We start from the raw sequence: 23,932 nt of genomic DNA, 5'->3' as shown, positions 1-23,932 counted from the left end.
ACCAGGACATGATTAAGTTCAGTTGTCCCAATTCATGACAAGTTTAATTTAATATTTTTGAGAGGGGAATATATTTTTCTTTCAATGACACTAATGATAACAACAACATGGATGATGACAACAAGGAAGATGTTGCACACAACACTGGACGGAAAATTGGACCAAACATAAAGAGAGCCCGTGCGTTGAGCACATTTCATGGTTGCTGAGAGCTAGTGCTTTCTTTTGCAGTAAACTGGTGAATTGCATGAGCATTTTACATAATTTTGTTCTTTCATTATTGGGAATTAAGTCCCTGGTCATACAGATATTCCAAACCAAACAAAAATCTAACAAGAAGGAGATGTCTACAGTATTCATTTATGCCCTTACCCATATGTAATGCCAGCAATGGAACATTTTTTGAACTGCATGATGTTACAGGTTAAGGTGCCAGTTTTGTCTGAAAATATGTACTTGACCTGAAAGGAAAGAGCAAAAAGTTTAAATTTTTCAGAAATCTATATTTGAAATAAAAGAATACAGCATAAAGAACACACCAAGAAATATTGTGCACATATTCTCTCTCTTTGCAGATGCTGACAATCGGTTGATCTTAAATTACTTGTAGATGATTTGAACTGCTGGGTCTGTCCATGGCTGAAGGTAACATAAAATGGCTGCACTCAGGTTTGAGGTGACATCAGAGGGCAGAAGAAATTCGATAACTGAGGCAGTGATTTGCACAGTCAAAATCATAGTCTTTGTACTTATGGCAATCAGTTAAGATAGTAAAGTGCCTCAGAAAACACACACCGTTTAAAGTATCAGGTTATGGCTGAAGTCTACATAATTTATTTGTGCTTTAATTTCCTGTTTAATGACACATTAAATAATGAGCTTGGAAATGAGAATAAGTTTACATAACATCTTGTATTTTAACAGTTTTAGTCAGCAAATGGCAATTTTTCAGGTTCAAGAAAAATAAGATCGAGCTTCTTGTGATTAGGAATTTAGCCACAGATATTAAAAAGGTATTATGGCCCACCTCTGATTGATGACGACTTAGCTGGTTGTTTGACCAGCTGACAGTAGTGCCATTGCAATTACTTTAGTATTGGTAGCTTGATGGCAATTTGCAGCTGAGGCGGAATCAACAAAAGAATACAGATATCTCAGTGGCATTCCTGATCATTATCCAGTAAATCAAAGTAGAAGTGAGCATGTCAGATGAGAACTCCATAGAGTCACAGAATCTGTACAGTGTGGAACAGGCCATTTGATCCATTGAGTCACACCAACCTCTGAAGATCATCGCACCCAGACCCACTCCTCTACTCTATCCCTGCATTTCCTGAAAGCTTACTTTTCCCATGGCTAAACCGCCTAGCCTACACATCCCAATATACTAAGAGCAATTTAGCATGGCCAATCCACCTAACCTGCACATCTTTAGACTTGATTAGTCAATATTAATTAGTGAACAGTTATACCCACTCAATTAATTAATGCTGTTGGAAGTATTCTAACAGACATTAAGGTCATTATGAAGTCAAATCATTATCATTATTCTTCACTTTGTAGAATGTCGAGGGAGACGATGGTCTAGTGGTATTATCACTTGTCTGTTAATCCAAAGACCCAGATTCAAATCTCAGCATAGCTGATGACAAAATTTGAATGTAGCTAATAAATAATTGAATTAACCATCTAATATTGACCATGAATCCATTGTCGATTATCAGAAAAATCTACAGGGATCACGAATGGCCTTTAGGGAAGGAAACTGCCATCCTTACATGATTTCGCCAACATGTGCCTCAAACCCACAGCAATGTGGTTTGATCTTAATTGGCCTCTGGGCAATTAGAAATGTGCAATAAATGCTGCCTAGCCAATGATGCCCTCATCCATGAATGAATAATAAAGATTGTGGATACTGGTGTAGGGATACTAGAATATTTTTCGACTGAAACTGATTTCTTAAGGCTGCTTTATGGTTATCAGGAATTGTGGAATGGAGATTGTTTAAATTCCAGTCTGCTTAGAAACAGCAGTTCCCCTGTGTAACCTATGCTTTTCTGAGAAACCATTACTAAGAGTTCACAGAGAACTAAATTCCTGACCAAGATGTTCTCCTGAAAAGCATCTCAAAGAGTTCTTCTCAAAAATTCCTGAGCAAACTGCATCTGTAAAGATCCCAGAGACTAACACCTGTGTTCGATAACGCCTATCTACCATATGCCAGTCACCAGAATCGATTTTGAAAATGTCTTAAATTTATCTTTTTTAATCTTGCCACTTTTTCTATACCTATTGTGAGGGCATGTGCTTTAGGCTATGTCGAGGAGTAAATATTTGTGTTTTCATGTCTCAAACTGTGTGTTAACTAGCTTCATATCTTTGCTGAATAAATTTTATTTTATAATTAATAACCAATAAAATTATTGATTTAAGAAGCCTAGTTGATGAATATTTTCATAGTGAACCTAATATAAAGGTATCTATTGGCATTTGTTAAATAGACGAAGACAGAGTGGTAGACGTGATCTATATGGACTTCAATAAGGCATTTGACAAGGTTTCCCATGGGAGATTGGTTATCAAGGTTAGACATCATGGAATACAAGGAGAACTAGCCATTTGGATACAGAACTGGCTCAAAGGTAGAAGACAGAAGGGGGTGGTGGAGGGATGTTTTTCAGACTGGAGGTCTGCGACCAGTGGAGTGCAACAAGGATCAGTGCTGGGTCCTCTACTTTTCATCATTTATGTAAATGATTTGGATGTCAGCATAACAGGTTTGTTAGTAAGTTTGCAGATGATATCAAAATTGAAGGTGTAGTGGACAGCGAAGAAGGTTACACCGGGACCTTGATCAAATGGGCCAATGGGCTGAGGAACGGCAGATGAAGTTCAATTTAGATAAATGCAAGGTGCTGCATTTTGGGAAAACAAATCTTAGCAGGACTTATACACTCATAGAACATAGAAAAATACAGCGCAGTACAGACCCTTCAGCCCTCGATGTTGCGCCGACCGAAGCCTACCTAACCGACACTAGCCCAATAACCTCCATATGCTTATCCAATGCCCACTTAAATGACCATAAAGAGGGAGAGTCCACCACTGCTACTGGCAGGGCATTCCATGAACTCACAACCCGCTGAGTAAAAGATCTACCCCTAACATCTGTCCTATACCTACCACCCCTTAATTTAAAGCTGTGTCCCCTGGTAACAGCTGACTTCATTCGTGGAAAAAGGTTCTCACTGTCAACCCTATCTAAACCCCTAATCATCTTGTAAAATGATAAGGTCCTCGGGGGCATTGCTAAACAAAGAGACCTTGGAGTGCAGGTTCATAGCTCCTTGAAAGTAGAGTCACAGATAGATAGGGTACTGAAGGTGGTGTTTGGTATTCTTTCCTTTATTGATCACAGTATTGAGGAGAGGTGTTGGCTGTACAGGACATTAGTTAGGCCACTGTTGGAATATTGCATGCAATTCTGGTCTCCTTCCTATTGGAAAGATTTGTGAAACTTGAAAGGGTTCAGAAAATATCTACAAGGATGTCGCCAGGGTTGGAGGGTTTGAACTATAGGGAGAGGTTCAATACGGTGGGGCTGTTTTCCCTGGCGCGTCAGAGGCTGAGGGGTGACCTTATAGAGGTTTACAAAATCATGAGGGGCATGGTTAGGATAAATAGACAAAGTCGCTTTCCTAGGGTGGGGGAGTCCAGAACTAGAGGGCATAGGTTTAGGGCGAGAGGGGAAAGATATAAGAGAGACCTAAAGGGCAACTTTTTCACACAGAGGGTGGTACATGTATGGAATGAGCTGCCAGAGGAAGTGGTGGAGACTGGTACAATTGCAACATTTAAAAGGCATCTGAATGGATATATGAATAAGAAGGGTTTGGAGAGATATGGGTTGGGTGCTGGCAGATGGACAAGATTGGGTTGGGATATCTGGTTGGCATGGACGAGTTGGACCAAAGGGTCTGTTTCCATGCTGTACATCTCTTTGACTCTATGACTCTATACGTTATGACCAATGGGGTAGTGGGATTACAGACAGTGTACTCCTCCAACCTCAATTGTAACAACGTTCACAGATGAATGATAGACATTAAAAAGTGTTAGGATGCACTTTGTTAAACTGAATCAATATATAAAAAAGATGTCTGCTAAAAGCCATTCATAATTCAGTTGATACAATAGAGAATAAAGTATTCTTGCTGCAAAAGTTCTTGGAGATAATAGAAAGCATTCATTCTGCAGGATATATGCAAGCTGAGTTTATGATACGGAGTTGTGGTTAACACTACAAGTTAACTGCAACAAGACTGTATTGAAATGGTCCTTGACAAGTTTACAAGTTTTTTTTAACCTATAACATTTGAAATTGGAAACATTTTAGCCAATGCCTACATTAAGTTTCAATTTTAAAAACAAGAAATCTTTACAAAAACACAAATTTCTATTTAAAAATTTAAAAGGTAAAAGCACTTTGACAGCTGCATAATAGCTCTAAATGTGCAAATGCATGTAGGTTGACAGATCAAATAACACAAGTCTAATTTTTCCAGGAATGTCTGTGAAATTGTGTTACTTGATGACTAATTTATTACAGCTCCAAATAATAGCATGACTGGACATCAGGATTGGACATCAAGTTTGCTCTGTGTTATGGACTAGGCCAGACCACTTAGAACACTGTTAAGCAAGCAGGCCAGACAATAACTTTGCAATCTGGTAAGTGTACAGTGAAAACTACCCTGAGTGAGGTAGCTAGGTTGGCTACCAGGTTTTAAAACAGACAAAAATTTATTCACAAGATTACACAATAAAACACAAAGAACAGAATAAAGAACACCTATAGAACTCCGTCTTTCAAAACTAGACTTAATTATGCTGTTCTGAATATCCACAGAAGTCTTAATAAGCAAACCCTCTTGAAACACAGTTTAAAAAATAGAATAGATGCTTACAGGTTGAAGTTAGAACAGCAGAAGGAGAGAGAGAGTTTCCGCACAGCTCACTGTTGAACTCCAAACTAGTTCTGGACTGAACTAAACTGCTCAGCTAGAAAGCTGACCGCTCCCCTTTCATTATACAGGTCACTTCTAAAACATGACCATTTTGGCCTGAAGTCTCATCTGTTTATATATAAACAAAAAGGCCTCTCAACACCCTTTAATCTCTGTACCAAACCAGTCTAATTGGCACCGGGAGCAGTTTACGACCCCTCTGAAAATAACCAAGAACACAGTACCTTTGAGAAAAGGAACAGCTCTTGTGCATTGTGCCATCTGATATCTAATATATTCAACGGTGAAAGCAATAAACATTTAAGGAATATGAATGCACTTCAAAATAAGAGAATCAACCCGCATTTATATAGCACTTTTAAGAGAGAAAACTATTTCAAAGACTTGACAACAGCACAAGAGATGGAGACATTAGGAAGGTTGGCTAAAAGGAAGAGTGCTAGGTGCAGAAGCAAACAGCTTTAGAGTGGGAATTCCGGACTTTAGGGCCTGAATGGCTGAAGGAATGGGCAGTAATTTTGCAGAGTAGTGAGTTGGACTTGCAGATCAGAGTCAATAGAATGATACATCCTTAGAATGAAAGAAACGTCTGCTAGACGATTCAGTTTCTATTCATGAAGAGAACAAATTTCCACAGAAATAATTAATGTACAGTAAAAGAAATCTGATTCCTCAGAACTTGTGGACAATTTTAAATTCAAATAATGCACATTTTAAAAACACCTAAGGAAACAGTCAAAGCTATAAACACAATTGTTTTATTATAGGGAACTTACAACAACGAGGTCCTAAAGTTCTATTGCAAAGTCTTAAATATTTTAACATGTAAATTAATTCAAGGCAGACAGAAAGCTAAGTATTCCCCTGGAATCAAAAGCATCCAGTATCTGTTCAATGAAACACAACATTGAAACAATCAGTGAAACACTGTAGATGTCACCCACCTGGCCAAGCTCTTCGTTCAGATTAGAGGTTCTGGCCATTGCGGGCATATCTGTTTCTGGATGGTACATATCCATATCCTAAAACAACCAAGGACAAATTAGACTTCCATTTCCAGTTCAAAACCTTTTATATGAACTATTAATTTACAAGATAAACACTAGAACCAAATGGGCAAATCTAGCAAACTGGATAGTAGTAACAGGATAGGTCAGAGTCAGCATGGATTTATGAAGGGGAAATCATGCTTGACTAATCTTCTGCAATTTTTTGAGGATGTAACTCTGAAGATGGACGAGGGAGATCCAGTAGATGTAGTGTACCTGGACTTTCAGAAAGCTTTTGATAAAGTCCCACATAGGAGGTTAGTGAACAAAGTTAGGGCGCATGGTATTGGGGGCAAAGTACTAACTTGGATTGAAAGTTGGTTGGCTGACAGGAAACAAAGAGTAGTGATAAACGGCTCCATTTCGGAATGGCAGGCAGTGACCAGTGGGGTACCGCAGGGATCAGTGCTGGGACCGCAGCTTTTTACAATATATATTAATGATATAGAAGATGCTTTTAGTAATAACATTAGTAAATTTGCTGATGATACTAAGCTGGGTGGCAAGGTGAAATGTGAGGAGGATGTTAGGAGATTACAGGGTGACCTGGACAGGTTAGGTGAGTGGTCAGATGCATGGCAGATGCAGTTTAATGTGGATAAATGTATGGTTATCCACTTTGGTGGCAAGAACAGGAAGGCAGATTACTACCTAAATGGAATCAATTTAGGTAAAGGGGCAGTACAAAGAGATCTGGGTGTTCTTGTACACCAGTCAATAAAGGTAAGCAGGTAGTGAAGAAGGCTAATAGCATGCTGGCCTTCATAACAAGAGGGATTGAGTAGAGAAGCAATGAGGTTCTTCTGCAGCTGTACAGGGCCCTGGTGAGACCACACCTGGAGTACTGTGTGCAGTCTGGTCTCCAAATTTGAGGAAAGACATTCTGACTATTGAGGGAGTGCAGCATAGGTTCACGAGGTCAATTCCTGGAATGGCGGGACTACCTTACGCTGAAAGACTGGAGCGACTGGGCTTGTATACCCTTGAGTTTAGAAGACTGAGAGGGGATATGATTGAGACATATAAGATTATTAAAGGATTGGACACTCTGGAGGCAGGAAACATGTTTCCGCTGATGGGTGAGTGCCAAACCAGAGGACACAGCTTAAAAATACGGGGTAGACCATTTAGGACAGAGATGAGGAGAAACTACTTCACCCAGAGAGTGGTGGCTGTGTGGAATGCTCTGCCCCAGAGGGCAGTGGAGGCCCAGTCTCTGGATTCATTTAAGAAAGAGTTGGATAGAGCTCTCAAGGATAGTGGAATCAAGGGTTATGGAGATAAGGCAGGAACAGGATACTGATTAAGGATGATCAGCCATGATTATATTGAATGGTGGTGCAGGCACGAAAGGCAGAATGGCCTACTCCTGCACCTGTTGTCTATTGTAATTGGTTTCTATATCCATAGGCACATTTGTACGGTTTAATTTGGATCAAAGTTTAATTATTAAATATTGTGTATTATACAGCTTCTCTCAAACACTAGAAAAATATAGTAAATAAAACAGAAAATGTAATTTTTATGAAGAAGGTGATCAAAGTACTAGCTCCGCAAATGGTTTTGATATTTTCAAAAGTAATCTTCGATATGTTTCTTTCTTTCCTCTCTTCCTCAAAGCCATTCCTTCCTGAAGTATAGCGTCAAGAGGAGGAGGTTGAGAGGTGACCTTATAAAGGTTTTTAAAGTTATGAGGGTTATAGATAAGGTGAGGAATTTCAAGACTAGAGGGCATATTTTTAAAGTGAGAGGAGAAAGATTTTAAAAAGACATGAAGAGCATTATCTTTCTACAGTGAGAGTGGTTCATGTGTGGAATGAACTGCCAGAGAAAGTGGTGGATACAGGTACAGTTACAGCATTCAGAAAACATTTAGGTAAGTCCATAAATAAGGAATGTTTGGAAGGATATGGGCCAAGTGTAGCAGCTAGGACTAGTTTAGTTTGTGATTATGGTCAACACAGACTTGTTGAACCAAAGGATCTATTCTGTGCTGTATGATTCTATGACTATGGATCTATAATCATTCAAAGAGTACATTAGGGGGGCACATAATAAATGCTCATTTTTGCACAAGCACACCTCAATAAGTGTATAACAAAAGCAGAATCCCTCTAAATAGGGATACATAATTTCAGTTCTCCTTCTGCCGGCTAAGTCAGCACAGATCAAGAACCAAAGCTTTCTACGTGACCAAATAAATAAAACTTCAATTCATTAGGAAGCTAGGAACCAAATTATAATATTTGTCTGAATACACTATCTATATAATGCGTTTTAAAAAGGTACATACCCAGTTAATGAAGAGTGCTTGGGTAAATTTGACAACTTCCAATGTTACAAGCAGACTGATTGGAATGAGGTTGTTATAAAGAATGATGAAGGTAAGAAGGTTGTACCCAAAATTAGCTGTGTCAGTACCTATAAAAAGAAACAAAGTTCGAGTTAATTGCATGAGATAAAGATCAGAACAAAATTTTAATGCATCATGTGGAATTTAAATCATAATTTAAATACTTATGTAAAATTTTTGAATCTGTACTTACAAAATTGAATAATGCAGGAGCATTTCAATCACTTCCTGGCATATGTATGCTGCAAAGTGGGTGCAAACTTAAACTGTTTAAAATGGCCCAGAATTTGCAGTTGTGGTAATAGTAAAACTATCAGGATTTACTAACATTACAATTGTGAAAGTGCCAGGAATTCTGAAGTCTGCATGTGCACAATTAGATGCAGAAATCTAGAAGTTCCATTCAGCAATGTTTTGCTCCTTCACTGGGTGCACTCCTGAAGTCTCCACCAATAGCAATCTTTATAAATCACTTGAAATGTCATAAACTTCAATCTTCAGAAGGTAGTGTTGCAGTAAAACCTCAAAATAATTATACATTATTCAGTGAAACGTAATTGAACATTTAACATTTCGTGTCATAACAACTCAATAATCATACTGTCCACATAAAGCTCATTCCGTTTTTCCACATCATGATAAAATTCCATAGCTTTTTAATGCAAAAAATGTCTTTAATATAATTTTTCCCCTTTTACCTTATTCACATTTGCATGACCCAATCTATCATATGCTGCTTTTCAAATTTATAAAACATAAATGCTAATCACTGCACTTTGCTTCCTGATTTGCTGTTGGTGACAATTTGACAATGTGACAGACTGATCAGTCTTCTTGGTGACAGCACTTTTGCTGGACATCTGTAGATCCCATAGACCAGACACCAGAATCAAACTAACATTGGGAAAGGGGAAATTCATGCCAAAAAGATGATCTTGATATGCATCTTTCTTCAAGGTTCTCTGCTAACATCAGAATCCAGGTCAATTCCTTCCTTTACTTTAGTTCAAGGATAAACAATTAAGAAACACTTAGAGTTGCCAGCACTATATTATTGTAGAGTGAAAAGGTTTAACGATTATAAACAGAAGTGTCTCAGGCGCCTACATTAACTGATAATGGCAAATGATATTGGCAGAACAAAACTACTTTTCTTCTCAAGAGCTTTAGATCAAGTTGAGGAGTATTTTTCACTCAAGATATTCCTGTTCTCCACAAGGCAACAACCTAATGAATGGAATACTTGCATGTCAAAGATCAATTCTACAAAACTTTCTTTACAATTTCACCAAGAGTTAGAATTTAGATTTTAGCATTTCCTCATTTCCATGCATCCTAGGACTTTAATATTTATTCACAATTTCTGAAATAGAAGAGAAACAACATCAGTCTGGATTTTGCCGTAGCAATGACAGTAAAATGTCAGTGTTTGCCATCATTATCCTCCAAAACTGACAATTTCCGGAGTTTACACGTTGTGGCTAATGTTGCAGCTGTTGTTAGCAATAGTACTCTTCTTCAGAGGGTATGCTGTGGAAGATGCCCAAATTCCAATCAATTTGAAATCATTGGTCTGATTGCTAGTCATTAGTGGGTAGGACTGTCTAAATCTTCTTATACAAATTTAAATTTTCTTTGTAGATGACGTTTAAATGAAATCATAGTTTCAATTCTGAGTTAACAGCTTTAAGCAGGGTTTTAGCAAGGTCTCCAGTGGAAGAGCAATCAGGTTTAGTTGAAAAATTAGCATTTTCTTTTTATTTATTCATTTTGAGAGATGTTGGCATCACTGGCTGGCAGCATTTATTGCTCGACTCTAGTTGCCCTTATAGTAGTGGTGGTGAGCTACCTTCTTGAACCACTGCAGTTCATTTGCTGTGAGCTGATCCACAATGTCATTCGGGAGGGAATTCTAACATTTTGACCCAGTGGCAGTGAAGGAAGGAGGAACGGCAATATATTTCCAATTCAAGATGGTGAGTGGCTTGGAGGGGAGCTTGAAGGTGGAGGTGTCACCATATATCGTGCTGCCCTTATCCTTCTAGACGGAAGTGGTCGTGGGTTTGTAAAGTGCTGTCTGAGGATCTTTGGTGAATTACTGCAGTGCATCTTGTAGATAATACACACTGCTGCTACTGAGCATTGGTGGTGGAGGGAATGGTGCCAATCAAACAGGCTGCATTGTCCTGGATGATGTCAAGTCTTTTGAGTGTTGTTGAGGCTGCCCTCATCCAGGCAAATGGGGAGTATTCCATCACACTCCTAATTTAAGCCTTGTAGATGATGGACAGACTTTGAGGAGTCAGGAGGTGAGTTACTCGCCACAGTATTCCTCGCCTCTGACTTGCTCTTGTAGACATTGTGTTTATGTGGCGTCTAGTTGAGTTTCTGGTCAATGATAACCCCAGGATGTTGATCCTGGGGGAATCTGTGATGGTAATACCATTGAATATCATGGGGGTAGTGGTTAGATTGTGTCTTGTTGGTGATAGTCATAGCTTGGCATTCGTGTGACGCAAATGTTACTTGTCACTTGTCAGCCCAAACCTGGATATTGTCCAGACCATGTTGCATTTGAACCTGGACTGCTTCAGTATCTGAGGAGTCGTGAATAGTGCGAAACATGGTGCAATCATCGGCAAACATCCCTACTTCTGATCTTATGATGGAGGAAAGGTCGTTGATGAACCAGCTGAAGATGGTTGGGCCTAGGTCAGATGTCCTGGAGCATAGATAACTGACCTCCAACAACCACAACATCTTCCTATGTGTCAGGTATGACTCCAACCACCGGAGATGCTACCCCCTGATGCCCACTGATTCCAGTTTTTCTATGGCTTCTTGATGCCACACTTGGTTGAATGCAGCCTTCACGTCATGGGGTGTCACTCTAACCTCACCTCTGGAATTCAGCTCTCTCGTCTTTTGTCCTTGTTTGAACAAAGGCTGTAATGAGGTCAGCAGCTGAGTGGTCCTCACAGAATCCAAACGGCATCACTGAGCATCAAGAAGCAGTTGGAGACCCTGAATACTGCAAAGGCTGTGGGCCCTGACAACATTCCAACAATAGCATTGAAGACTGTGCTCCAGAACTTGGAATTCCCCTAGCCAAGCTGTTCCAGTTTAGTTACAACACCGACATCTAACCAACAATGTGGAAAATTGCCCAGGTATTGATAAGCAGGTGCAGATTGCACTGTTGATCACACCTTCCATCACATTACTGATGATCAACAGTATACTGAAGGGGTGGTACTTGGTTGGATTGGATTTGTTTTGCTTTTTATGAACAGGATATACCTGGACAATCTTCCACATTGTCAGTTAGATGCCAGATGTAACTGTACTGGAACAGCTTGGCTAGGGGAACACCAAGTTCTGAAGCACAAGTCTGCAATACTATTGCTGGAATGTTGTCAGGCACATAGCCTTTGCAGTACTCAAGGTCTCAAACTGTTTCTTGATTTTACATGGAGTGAACTGAATTGACGAGTACAGGTATCTGTAATGCTGGTGACCATTGGACGAGGCTGAGATGGCTCATCAACTCGGCACTTCTGGCTGAAGACTGTTACGAATGCTTCAGCCTTATCTTTTGCACGAATGTGCTGGGCTCTTCCAGCATTGAGAATACAGATATCTGTCAAGCCTCCTCTTCCAGTAAGCTGTTTAATCGTCCACCACTATTCACAACTAGATGTGGCAGAACTGCAGAACTTAGGTCTGGTTGTGGCAGCACTTAGCTCTAGCACTTGCTTTTATGCTGTTTGGTATGAAAGTCCTGTTTGGTGGCTTCACCAGGTTGACACCTCATCTTCAGATATGCCTGGTGCTATTCCTGGTATGCCCTCCTGCACTTTCCAGTGAGGCAGGCATGATGGTAATGGTTACGTGGGGGGGGGGGGGGGGGGGGGGAAGAGGAGATGCCAGGCTTGAGGTTACAGATTGTGCTGATGCTGATGGCCCATAGTGCCTCATAGATGCCCAGTCTGAGTTGTAGGATTTATTCTAAGTCTGTCCCATTTAGCACAGTGATAATGCCACACAACATGATGGAGGTTATTCTCAATAAGAAGGTTCCACAAAGACTGTGCGGTGGTCACTCTTACCAATACTGTCTTGGACAGATGTATCTGCAACTGGCAGACTCATCGAAAGAGTATATGCTTTTCTGAATTTAAAGTACAGCAGCAGCTGCCAGTATACAGAACAGCTAAGAGATGGGCTGTGTCAAAATAGACACGTGACTATTGGTTGGTAAATGGATACCCGAGATTTGGTTGCTGTTTTTACAACGATTCAAATTTAACCAATTAATTTAAATTATGTCCAGATATCAATACCCAATGGAGTTTGAACTTATTGCATTCACAACATAGGACCAACGAGAGGGTACAATGCTGGGGGAATAAAACAAGGGCATTTTGGAAATTGATCAGAGCCCACTGAATTGGAGAGCAATTGCCATCCAAAGAAATAAACATCTTCCTCTCAAAGAAATCTCAGGAGGCACTATCAAAAGTTACCTTTTTCTGTAAAAGCAGTAGAAAACAAGGCAACAACCCAGAGAGAAGACAGCTGAATCAGAAGGACGGAAGGAAGTAACAGATTCGGAAGACCAGAAGGAAGACAGCCAAAGAGACTGTATGGACTGTGAGAGAGTAAAGTTAATGTGTAATAATTGTGTTATTGGAGTAGCGTTTTTACAGAGTTGGGCCTAGATAGTGATTAGTTTTTAAAAAGGGGGCTCGGATTTGTTGATAGTTTTGTTCAGAGTTCACTGTAAGAGTTAGAAAAGTAAATTGTTATATTTTCTTTAAACAATGGAAATCAGAGATTCTCTTTCATTCATACGCACTTTTAGCAGATTACGAGGCAAAGTGAGCTTTTCTAGGGTGTTAGTTTTAATTATCAGAGGGAATTGATCACCGCTATGGAACTGTAAGGATGAGGTCAAGTCTGTTTTTGCCCTCATATTGGTTCCCCCGCCATCTGCCACAGACCCAGTCTAGCAGCTAAGTTCCTTTGTAATTTATTTTGCTCGGTCTTTGCGTAAGGAACATCGGAAACTAACAAGATCTTGTTGCAGCTTAATGCTTTGAGTTTGACTTCCAATAAGAGTATTGAAAGTTGGTGATTTAAGGGGAAAAAGGAATGGAGGGAAAGGGGTGTTCCTTCGTCTTTGCTTTGTCTAACATTTTCAGCCTCCAGGAATTGGCTCTTATTCGGTTACAGGAGAAAAATCTGCTTATTTGTTGAGTATCTCTTCAGAAAAGAAGGTTTATTGTATTCCTAAGGTTATAAACAGTATAGAAACCAGCTTTTAAAGTATATTTTATATATTTTAGTAGTCAAAGTAAATATTTAATTGAATAAAATAACTGAGTAATTACTTCATTTACTAAGTAATCAGCAAACTAATTACTAATTAAGTAATTTGTATTTAACATCCAGCATCATGTTCTGGACCCAACCAGAAAGCATACAATGACATTATGCAACAAGACAGGATTAATTAATGATTTCACAGTGAACTTGCACCTAGGTGACAATTATCCTTTTATGATTGAAATTTACGTTTAGTCGGAGGGAGATGGGAATGGATCTGAGACTTTTTTAAAAAAAATTTAAGGAAGGGTAAAAACGAGAACGCGAACAGAACCAGCTGAAGTAATTTAACTAGTTAAAGGCTAGATCAATGGAAGTGCAGGGAAAGTTAGTTAACAGGATATTTCAAAATTCACAGAATAAATACATTCCAATAGACTGACCCACCATCCCTGGTTAATGAAAAAAGGTGAAAGACAATATCAAGCTTAAAGAAAAATGTATATAACTGCACAAGGTTAGGTGGTAGACCAGAAGATTGGACATAATGTAAAAAACAGCCCAGCATGTCCAAAAAATTAATGACAAAGGAAAAATTAAGACTGCAAGAGAAAGCTAGCCAAAAATAAAAGAGTTTTTCTAGACATATTTTGTTTAAAAAGAGTTAAAGTGAGCACTGGTCCTATAGAAAGCAAGTCTTGAGAATTGGTAATGGAAAACAAACAGATGGCAGATGAACGGAACATGTATTAGTTTTCGAAGTAGAGGTGACAAGTACAGCTTTAAAATCAAGAAATGAGGAATTCAGAAAATTACAAATGACCAGGAAAGTGGTATTCAGTAAACCGTTGAAACTGCAGGCTGGTAAATCAGAGTCCTGAAAGAAGTAGTTTGTGAGATACTCGATACATTGCTTTCAATTTTCCAAAAATTCTCTTGATCCATGAAGATGCCAATAGGGTAGAAAATAGCAAGTATTGAGCCCTTTATTCAAAAAGGTGAGGCAGAACACAACAATCTAGAGGCCAATTAGTTCAACATCTAAGGGAAATCTTATTTAACCAATTTATTGGAGTTTGTCGAAGAAACATGTGCTATGGATAAAATGGAAAAGGTGGATACACTGTACTTGGACTTCGAGAAGGCGCTTGATGAAGTACCATATCAAAGGGCATTGTGGAAAATAAAAGTTCTTGCAAGGAGTAATATATTATATTGCACAGAAGACTGGTTGGCTAACAAAAAACAGAAGTGGGGTAAAGTGGGCCTTCAGTTTGGCAGGATGTAACTAGCAGTACGTCACAGGGATTGATGCTCAGACTGCAACTATTTATAGTTTATAAAAGTGACTTGGATGAAGGTCACTAAGTTATGGTTGCCAAATTGGCTGACATAAAAATCAGTAGGAAATTAATTTTTAAAGAGACTGTAAGGAAGCTACAAAAAGACATGGATAGCTTAAGTCAGTGAGCAAATGAAGTTTAATGTAGGAAGATGTGAAATTGTCAATTTTGATGGGAAGAATAACAAAGCATATTGTCTAAAGGGAGGAAAATTGTAGAGCTTCAAGATGGAGAGAGATCAGACTATACCAGTGTATGAATCACAAAATACATGAGTATGTTACAGAAGTCAGTATGCAAAAACAGCAAATAATGAACAGCAAGTGATTAGAAAAGCTAACAGAATGTTACCATTTACTATGAGGGAACTTAATACAAAGGTAGGCAGATGATGCTTCTTGTACACAAGGCTTTGATGAGACCCCATCTGGAGTACTCTGCCCAGCACTGGTTACCTTAATTAAGGAAAAATATAAATTATTTGAAAGCAGTTCAGAGACTATTTACCAGACTAATACCTGGATCGAGCAGGTTGTCTTACGAGAAAAATTTGCACAAAGTAGACTTGAAGCTGCTGGAGTTTAGAAAAGCAAACAGCGACTTGACTGGAACATTTAAGATCCTAAGGGATCTCAAAGGAATAGATGTGGAGATAATGCGTTCTCTTATGTGAGAGCCTAAAAATAGGGAGTCACCATTTAAAAATCAGGACTCACCCATTTAAAATAAAGAGATAATCTTCTTAGAGCATTGACCATCTTTGGAATTCTCTTTCTGAAAAGGAGGTAAAAGCAGAGTCCTTGAACATTTTCAAGGCAGAGGTAGATAGATTCTTGTTAATCAGGGAGGAGAAAAGTTATCAGAGGTAAGCAGAAATAATGATTTGAGGTAACAATCAGATCGGCCATGATCTTAGAGAATGGCAGAGCTGGCTCAAGGGCTGAATCGCTCCTTGTTCATGTAATGTTGGTGATCATTTCATTTTACACAATGCTAAATGATTTCATAGTGTGCTGCATTTGCTGTTCAGAATGCTAGTCATCCTATGTTGTAGCTTCACCAGATTTGCCAATGGTATGCTCTTCAACAATCCTCATTGAACCAGTTGGCCCCTTGCAGGATTGCAACAATAGACTGAAGAATACGCTTGACTTGCAGGTCACAGCACTTCAGGTTCAGATCCAGGTTCCTTTTTTAATGAATTGAGTATTCCCAGCTCAAAAACCAAACTGGACACTGAATTCTAGACACCCACTACCCTTTGGGTGAAAACGTTTCCTGCTTGCCCAGTGAAGAGAACCATTTGTATGCCTTCTTCACCAGGTAATCTACTTACCCTACCACATTCATGAACCGTAGACATGCCCACCAAGGTCTCCCACATCCTCTATTGTGCTCAAACATTCCTCCCCCCATTTATCATTTATACTCTTGCTTTGCTTGCCCTCTACAATACACTTCTCTGGACTGAATTCTATTTGCTATTTATCTGTCCACTTGCCAAAACCATAGAATATTTTCCCAATGTCAACACTATCAACTACTCAACCAATTTTTTTGTGTCATCTTCAAATTTCTCAATCATGCCTCACACATTTAAGTACAAATTATTCAAAATGTTACACAAACAGCAGTGGACCTAAAGCTGAGCTCTGTGGAACACCAGTGGAAATCACTTTGTATTAAAAAAAAAAGTGTCACTAAGCCAATTTTGAATCCAACTCACCATATTTCTCTGTATGCCATGTGCTTTATTTTTTTTGATCAGTTTGCTATGAGGGATCTTCTTAAATGCCTGACTAAAATTCATGAACACAATATCTATTAAATTATCCTCATCAATCCTCCTTGCTATTTCTTGAAAAAAATCAAGTGTGTTAGTAAGACACTACTTTCCTTTAACAAACCCATGCTTTTGCTGATGAATGTCTGACCTTCCTAGTAACAGTTAATCTCTGAAAAATTAATATGAGTAATTTTCTCACCGAGGTCAGACTGACTGGCCTATAATTATTTGGCCTATCCCTCACTACCTTTCATGTATAATGCTCACAGATGTTCAATCCTCTGGCACATTGCCTGTATCTAATGAGGAAAGGAAAATGATCCTTGGTATATCCATTATTTCTTTCTTGGCTTCTTTAACAGCCTAGGACACAAATCATCTGACCCTAGTTATTTATCCAACTTCAAGGAGGTCACTCCCTCTTGTACTTCCCTTCTTATTGTGCTCTTTTTAAAACTAATTATTCACACTCCTCTTTAAATTGGACAGCTGCATGATTCCTCTCCTTTATGAAGGTAGAGACAAAACACTCATTAAGAACCCTATCCACATCTTCTGCATCTACATTTGAGTTACCATGTACATCTCTGATAGGCCTAACCATTTTCTTTGTTATTCTTCTCATTTTTAATATACTGATAAAACATCTTTTGATTTTCCTTAATTTTAAAATCAGCCAATTATTCTTTCCTTGCTTTCCTAATTTCTGTTTTAACCTTACCCTCCTCTAAGCTTCCGAAGTACTATTTGCCTTGAAATTGTCATCAGCTGCACACTTTTGTTTTACTTCACCCTGTATGCTTCTGGATAGAGGAATTCCAAATTTTGCAGTACCACCCTTTATCTCGTGGTAATGTCCACACTCTGCCCATAGAATCTAGTTTTTGAATACCTCCCAATGATGTGTTGCTCAAATTCTTTCAAGTAGCCTTTTTATCAAATTCTTGGATTTTTGCCCTCTTGCACTGTTTTTAAACTCCTCAGTGTGATGTTGAAACTTTTGTTTTCAACAAGGATTGCAGAGTGGTCAGTCCTACCAATACTCTGATTGACAGATGCATCTGTGACTGCTGGATTGGTGAAGTTTATGTCAAATAAATGTTGACCTTTCATTAGTTGTCTCAACATCTTTCACAAGCCCAGTGAAGCAGCTCTGTCCTTTAGCATAAGGCCTGTTTGGTCTGTTGTCATGCTGCTGAGCCACTCTTGGTGATGGACGCTAATGCCCTTTACTCAAATTTAATTTTGTCATCTTTCAGTTGCTGAACAGGTTATTTTCATGCCCTTGATTAGGCTGATGTGATAAGACTTTGTCAGGTCCAGAGTCCAAGTTAACTTTTAATTTGTCAAATGCCTTCTGGAAATCCAAGTACTTACATCTACAGTTCTTTTTGTACCCACTTCCCTTATTACTTAATCAAATAACTCTAGTTTGTTAGTTCAAACATAAAACTGTACAGCACAGAAACGGGACTTTGAGCCCATGATGTTGTGCCAAACATGACCCGCCAAATTAAACTAATCCCTTCTGCCTGCTCTTGGTCCATATCCCTCCATTCCTTGCATGTTAAACATGATTTACATCATCAGTTCTGAAGGAGGGTCACTGGACTTGAAACATTAACTCTGCCTTCTCTCCACAGATGCTGCCAGACATGCTGAATTTCACCAGCAGTTTCTGGATTTGTTTCAGAATTTCAGCATCCACTCTTTTCTTTCATGACTTACCTTTTACGAAATCATGTTGACTCTATCTCATCCCATTATGATTTTCTAAGTACCCATCCATAGCCTCCTTAATAATGGATTCTAGCAATTTCCCATGAAGGATATTCAGTTAACTGGCCTATATTACACAGTTTTCTGTCTATCTTGCATTATCCAGTAGTTTTTGCATTTGTTAAATATTGGAAATCAATCTAGAAATAACTGAACTACATTTCCTCAATGGTTACAAAAAACTAACAACTCTAGACACACAAACTAAGACTTAATGTGGGCCATTGTTCAAAGTTGAGTTTTGAGGAGGCTTTTTTTGTCAGTGAATGGCATCTCAACATGTTAAACAAAATTGGACACAGTAAATAAAGAACAATATTTTTCTTTTAAACTATTGCTTATGTTATCAATGAGAAATTTTTATGGTAATAATAATCCTTACCAATTAAGCTCAGGTACCAGTCTGAATTACTGTGCTTCTTGTTCCAAATCTCAGCACCTGCAGCACTAATCAAAGCCATGGCCACGAGAATGCAGAAGAGAACCAGTATCTGTATATTTGTAACTTTTTCAACATTGGATCTCTTCAAGGGTGCTTTAGTAGAGTTCTGCATTTTGAGAAAACACACCAACAAAAATAACTGACATACAATCATACTTTCAAAGTCTATAATCCCTCCCATTTTGAAACTAATATGCTATGGCTAACAGATACACTTTTTAATTTTTTTTAGAAAATTCAAATTTCTATATCTTAAGCTTCTGTAACATTCAATGAGCTAAACAGACCAAAACTGTGCCAAAACACTGATCCTTCTGTCTCCCAGCTCACTATTCTGTAAATTTGTAAATTTTCTCCCACTGTTTTCCTACAAAAAGGTTTGATAAAAACCGGTGGATTCTGGACACAATGAACCTGAAAAATGGCAGGCAATCCAAGAAAGGTCAGCATTTTTGCACTCTTCAAAATAAAAGCTATTTTCAAAAACAAATTCTCAGATGGAACATGAATCCCAATTTGACTGCGAAATTGTGAAGCATGATTCCATGGAATTCAGAAGAAATGCTCAGATGAGTCAGTGATGCTACATTACTCTAGTATCTACATCACACTGTCTTGCAGGGTGTGGTCTCACCAAGGCCCTGTATAATTGTCATAATAAATTGTTTGCTCCTGTATACGGTCTTGCAATAAATGTCAACAAACCAACTGCCTTCCCTAACTACTTGCTGCACCTGCATTCACTGACCAGTGTACAAGGAAACCCAGATTCCTTTGTACGTAAAATTTCCCAATGTATCACCACTGAAATATTATTCCGCTATTTGGTCTTTCCTACAAAAAATGAACAACTTCTTACAACCACATTATACTGTAAGTGGTACACGGATGCCCATACATTCAACATGTTTACATCGCCTTGTGGGGGCATGCCTATGCTGTGCCCATACAATGTACCAGACAACACTTCATCACTGGCTATGTCCTGTTCAACCAGCAGGACAGACCCAGCGAAAGTGGGAGTACAGTGTTATGTAATCAGGAGAAGTTGTCCTTAGAGTTCTCAGCATGGACTGGGTATCGAAGGTTTTACGACAATAAAAGGATTGTTTCCAAAGTGGAAGAAATGTACCCAATACAGGTGCTGTAATCAAGTCTTGGCCAGACTTTGGAAATGAATATTGAGAGCTTGAGGACAAAGCAACATTTAGCATCATAGCTGCTTTCATGGGAGATGGTTTTATAAATGTTGGAATTTCTGTTGCTGCATTTGTGAATCAAGGAAAATTTAATGACAAGCCAATGGAGATGAAAAGGAGGTCACGCCTAAAAAATCTATTAGAAGACTTTGAGAAGATACTTGAAGTAACTCTTCAGAGACCAGCATCACATCACCAGTCCCCCTTTATTTACAAATACATAGCCTTTGACAATAGCACTGTCTCTCACTGAGGCTGTACTGCTGAGGATGTATAAGGCTCTGGTCAGACTGCATTTGGAACATTGAGAGCAGTTTTGGGTCCTGTACATAAGGAAAGATGTGCTGGTCATGGAGGGGGTCCAGAGGAGTTATACAAAAATGATCCTGTGAATGAAGGGCTTGTCATATGAGGACTCTGGGTCAGTTCTTAATGGAGGTTAGAAGGATAAGGGAGGACCTGACTGAAATGTACAGAAGATTGAGAGGTCTGGATAGAGTGGACGTGGAGAAGATGTTTCTATTAGTAGGAGAGATAAGGGCCTGAAGGCACAGCCTCAGAGTGAAGGGACAGCCCTCTGGAACTGAGATAGGGAGGAATTTCTTCAGCCCGAGGGTGGTGAATCTGTGGGACTCATTGCCACAGACAGCTGTGGAGGCTATGACATTGAATACATTTAAGACATGAGATAGATAGGTTCTCGACTATTAAGGGGATGAAGGTGGTGGGGAGGAGGCATGATTGAATTGTGGAGCAGGATTGATGGGCCAAATGGCCTAATTTCTGCTCTTATGTCTTATGGTCCATGAAATGTAAAAGTTGTAGCTGTTGGTCAGATTTGAGAGAAACAAGCTGCTCTCAGGACGCAAGATTTGAAAGAACCAAAACTTTCACTGAAATAATGGACTTGAAAAATTGGTGTGAGGCTAGTTTAAATACAACGTATTCTTTCTTGAGATGCAGGTACCATAGATGAGGCCAACATTGGTTGCTTCAAAAACATGGTGTTAAGTTGCCTTCTTGAATTGCTACAGCCTATTAGGTATAGGTACACCCCTCTACTGCTATTATCAAGTGGAGATACTGGTGTTGGACTGGAATGGACAAAGTTAAAAATCACACAACACCAGGTTATAGTTCAACAGGTTTATTTGGAAGCACTAGCTTTCAGAGCACTGGTCCTTCATCAGGTAAAGCTTGTACTTCCCAATAAACCTGTTGGACTGTAACCTGGTGCTATGTGATTGTTAACTTAAAGCTGTTATGAATGCAGCTCTCTGATTTAGTACCAGAAATGTTTAAAACAACCAAGTCAGAATGTTATGAAATACCCTCAATTGCCTGGACTATTGCAGCCCCAACAGTCAAGAAACACAATACCATTCAGTACAAAGCAGACTGCTTATTTGCCATCATCTTCAATATTCAGTGCCTTCACAGGAGACAAACAGTGGCAATTGTATACACTATCTACAAGATGCACAGCAGTAACTCCCATGGCTACTCCAAAAGTACCTTTAAACCTGCAATCTCTACAACCTAAAAGGACAATGGCAGTAAATGCATGGGAACACCACCACCTACCAAGTTCTTCTCCACACATAACTTGGAACTACATCGCTGTTCACATTGGGAAATCTTGGAACTCTCTCTCTAATAGCACTGTTGGGTGTCTATACCACATGGACAGCAACCATTCCATAAAGCAGCTCACCACATTGTCAAGGGAAATTACAAATACAGGCCTAACCAGCAACGTCTACATTCTAGAAAAGGATAATTAAAAGTAAAGGACCTGCAAACCTATATGGCAAATGTTGTTTTGTAATACCTTACGCTGTTCAAATGAACTGCTAAATAATCCAAGACAAGCTGCCCACTAGTAATTCCTTCTGCTATCAAAAACAAGTGAACCATGAGAGGACTTGCGCTCGATGCGATAACTACATTTTTGTTGGGTTCCTGATAATACTCTGGTGCATATAGGGAATTCACTCAATTCATACATGAGTACTCTCTTACAGAATGCTCCCTCATACCAATCTGATAGAAGTCCTACAAACATTCCAGGACCATGTAAATAAAGCAAAGCTCGTATTAAAATTAAACAAACCCAGATTCCACAGAATTTAAAGATGACCTTAGAATTAATCTCAGCTTTTAAAATATTATGACATCACATCTAAAGATTTAGTTATTTCAACTTTCTCCATTAAATAAATAACAAAATTGCTCGTATTTAATAGGCATTGAAATGAAATCTCACATTATTTCTCACTTAAATGTCCCATAGAGACTCAAGTGCCACAAGTGGTTTTATTTTCCACCATATGCCTAAATATCTTTGTGTTTTCTGATTTATATTTCATGTTCCATTCTATATAGTGGAACTGGAGTTTCAGCAGGTTAACTCATTCCAAACTATCAAGTGGACAACTCTGTTTGGCTAAATTTTGCACCTTTTACATTAAATTAATTTAAAATTAAAAATTAAAATACAAATAAATTCTATCACATTCCATGTGTATAAAACAGCACAGGGTACAGACTATCCAAATTGACCTTTCATCATCTTCTCTTCACTTGAGGGACTGCTTTAAATTTGTGTTGCCCGGGAAGATAGCATTGACATTATTACACAGAATTTGCACACCAACACCATTATTAACTAAAAAACTTTGTTCACATGCTGACAGCCTTAGAACTAAAGTATGCAAGGAAACGTTTGTCTGTTGCATGTCCAAGCATATAGGGAAATGGTTTGTAACGTGAATATGCAAATACCTCCTCTTGGACAACCAGCATGATATCTGGCCAGATGTTCCATGAATCAGTGAGTGAATAGCACCAGCATTATGGTGGACTCAATTCTTCACCATAGATGTGAAGTATTGTATGGCAAATTCCTGTTAATCAACAGCTTAAAAACAAAATCACAGAATCCTCTACAGATCATGTGGGACCCTTATTAACAGTTAAAACAAATCTGTATCTTCTTAATCAAAAAGATCGATGGGTATTTGAAGATTTTGAAATCAATGTGTGACTTGAGCAATGAACATAGAAATTTTGTGGCATAGGAGATTATTCAGCTCAACATACGATTTATGGACCGTAATACAAAATGTACGCAGCAGTAAACATGTTCTGTAAATTAAGAGTTGCAACGCATTCTAACCATTGTATATGCAAGGGGTCATAATTGTGCAATCCTCACTATGTAATACTTTATTTTTATTTTGCTTATCACTGTATGTTATGAATCAATGTTACTTACTTTATTGGTACCAACACAACCTAGCACTGCTGCCATGATGATTTTCCAAAAAACTAATTATGTTTCATTTCTATATCCAACATTAATGGTTTAGATGAAGGTACTGAGTGCAATATGTTCAGGTTTCCTAATAATGTAAAGTTTAATGGGAAAGCAGGCTGAGAGCAGGTCACAGAGATAGATTTTATAATACTGCAAGAGGAACTTCCACTTGATGTAGCACCCGCCCCTCAACTGTTGAAGGCTGCATGGTGGCAATTCCTGCCACTTTCCTAACATTCGACTCCCTCCAGAAAATATGCTTTTTGCTGCTGCAGATCTGCTGGTTTCTGTCTGGTCTGACTAC

At 38.7% G+C, this 23,932-nt stretch overlaps 1 protein-coding gene across 5 annotated transcripts in view; it reads right to left on the bottom strand.

Annotated features, from left to right (window-relative positions):
- The window catches only part of atp8a2 (ATPase phospholipid transporting 8A2), a 561,594-nt gene that overhangs the window by 348,943 nt on the left and 188,719 nt on the right, over positions 1-23,932 (bottom strand). For all 5 annotated transcript variants that reach the window (XM_072577324.1, XM_072577326.1, XM_072577325.1 and 2 more), the window contains 4 exons: positions 19,051-19,216; positions 8,373-8,500; positions 5,975-6,052; positions 373-461 (listed from right to left, as the gene is read on the bottom strand). In XM_072577324.1, the coding sequence (XP_072433425.1) occupies positions 373-461; positions 5,975-6,052; positions 8,373-8,500; positions 19,051-19,216 (461 nt within the window). The remainder of the gene's footprint in view (positions 1-372; positions 462-5,974; positions 6,053-8,372; positions 8,501-19,050; positions 19,217-23,932) is intronic.

This window comes from Chiloscyllium punctatum, chromosome 9 (assembly GCF_047496795.1).
Source record: "Chiloscyllium punctatum isolate Juve2018m chromosome 9, sChiPun1.3, whole genome shotgun sequence".
Taxonomy (NCBI): domain Eukaryota; kingdom Metazoa; phylum Chordata; class Chondrichthyes; order Orectolobiformes; family Hemiscylliidae; genus Chiloscyllium; species Chiloscyllium punctatum.
Note: the sequence above shows the minus strand (reverse complement) of the source record. Positions and strands in the feature narration are given on the sequence as shown.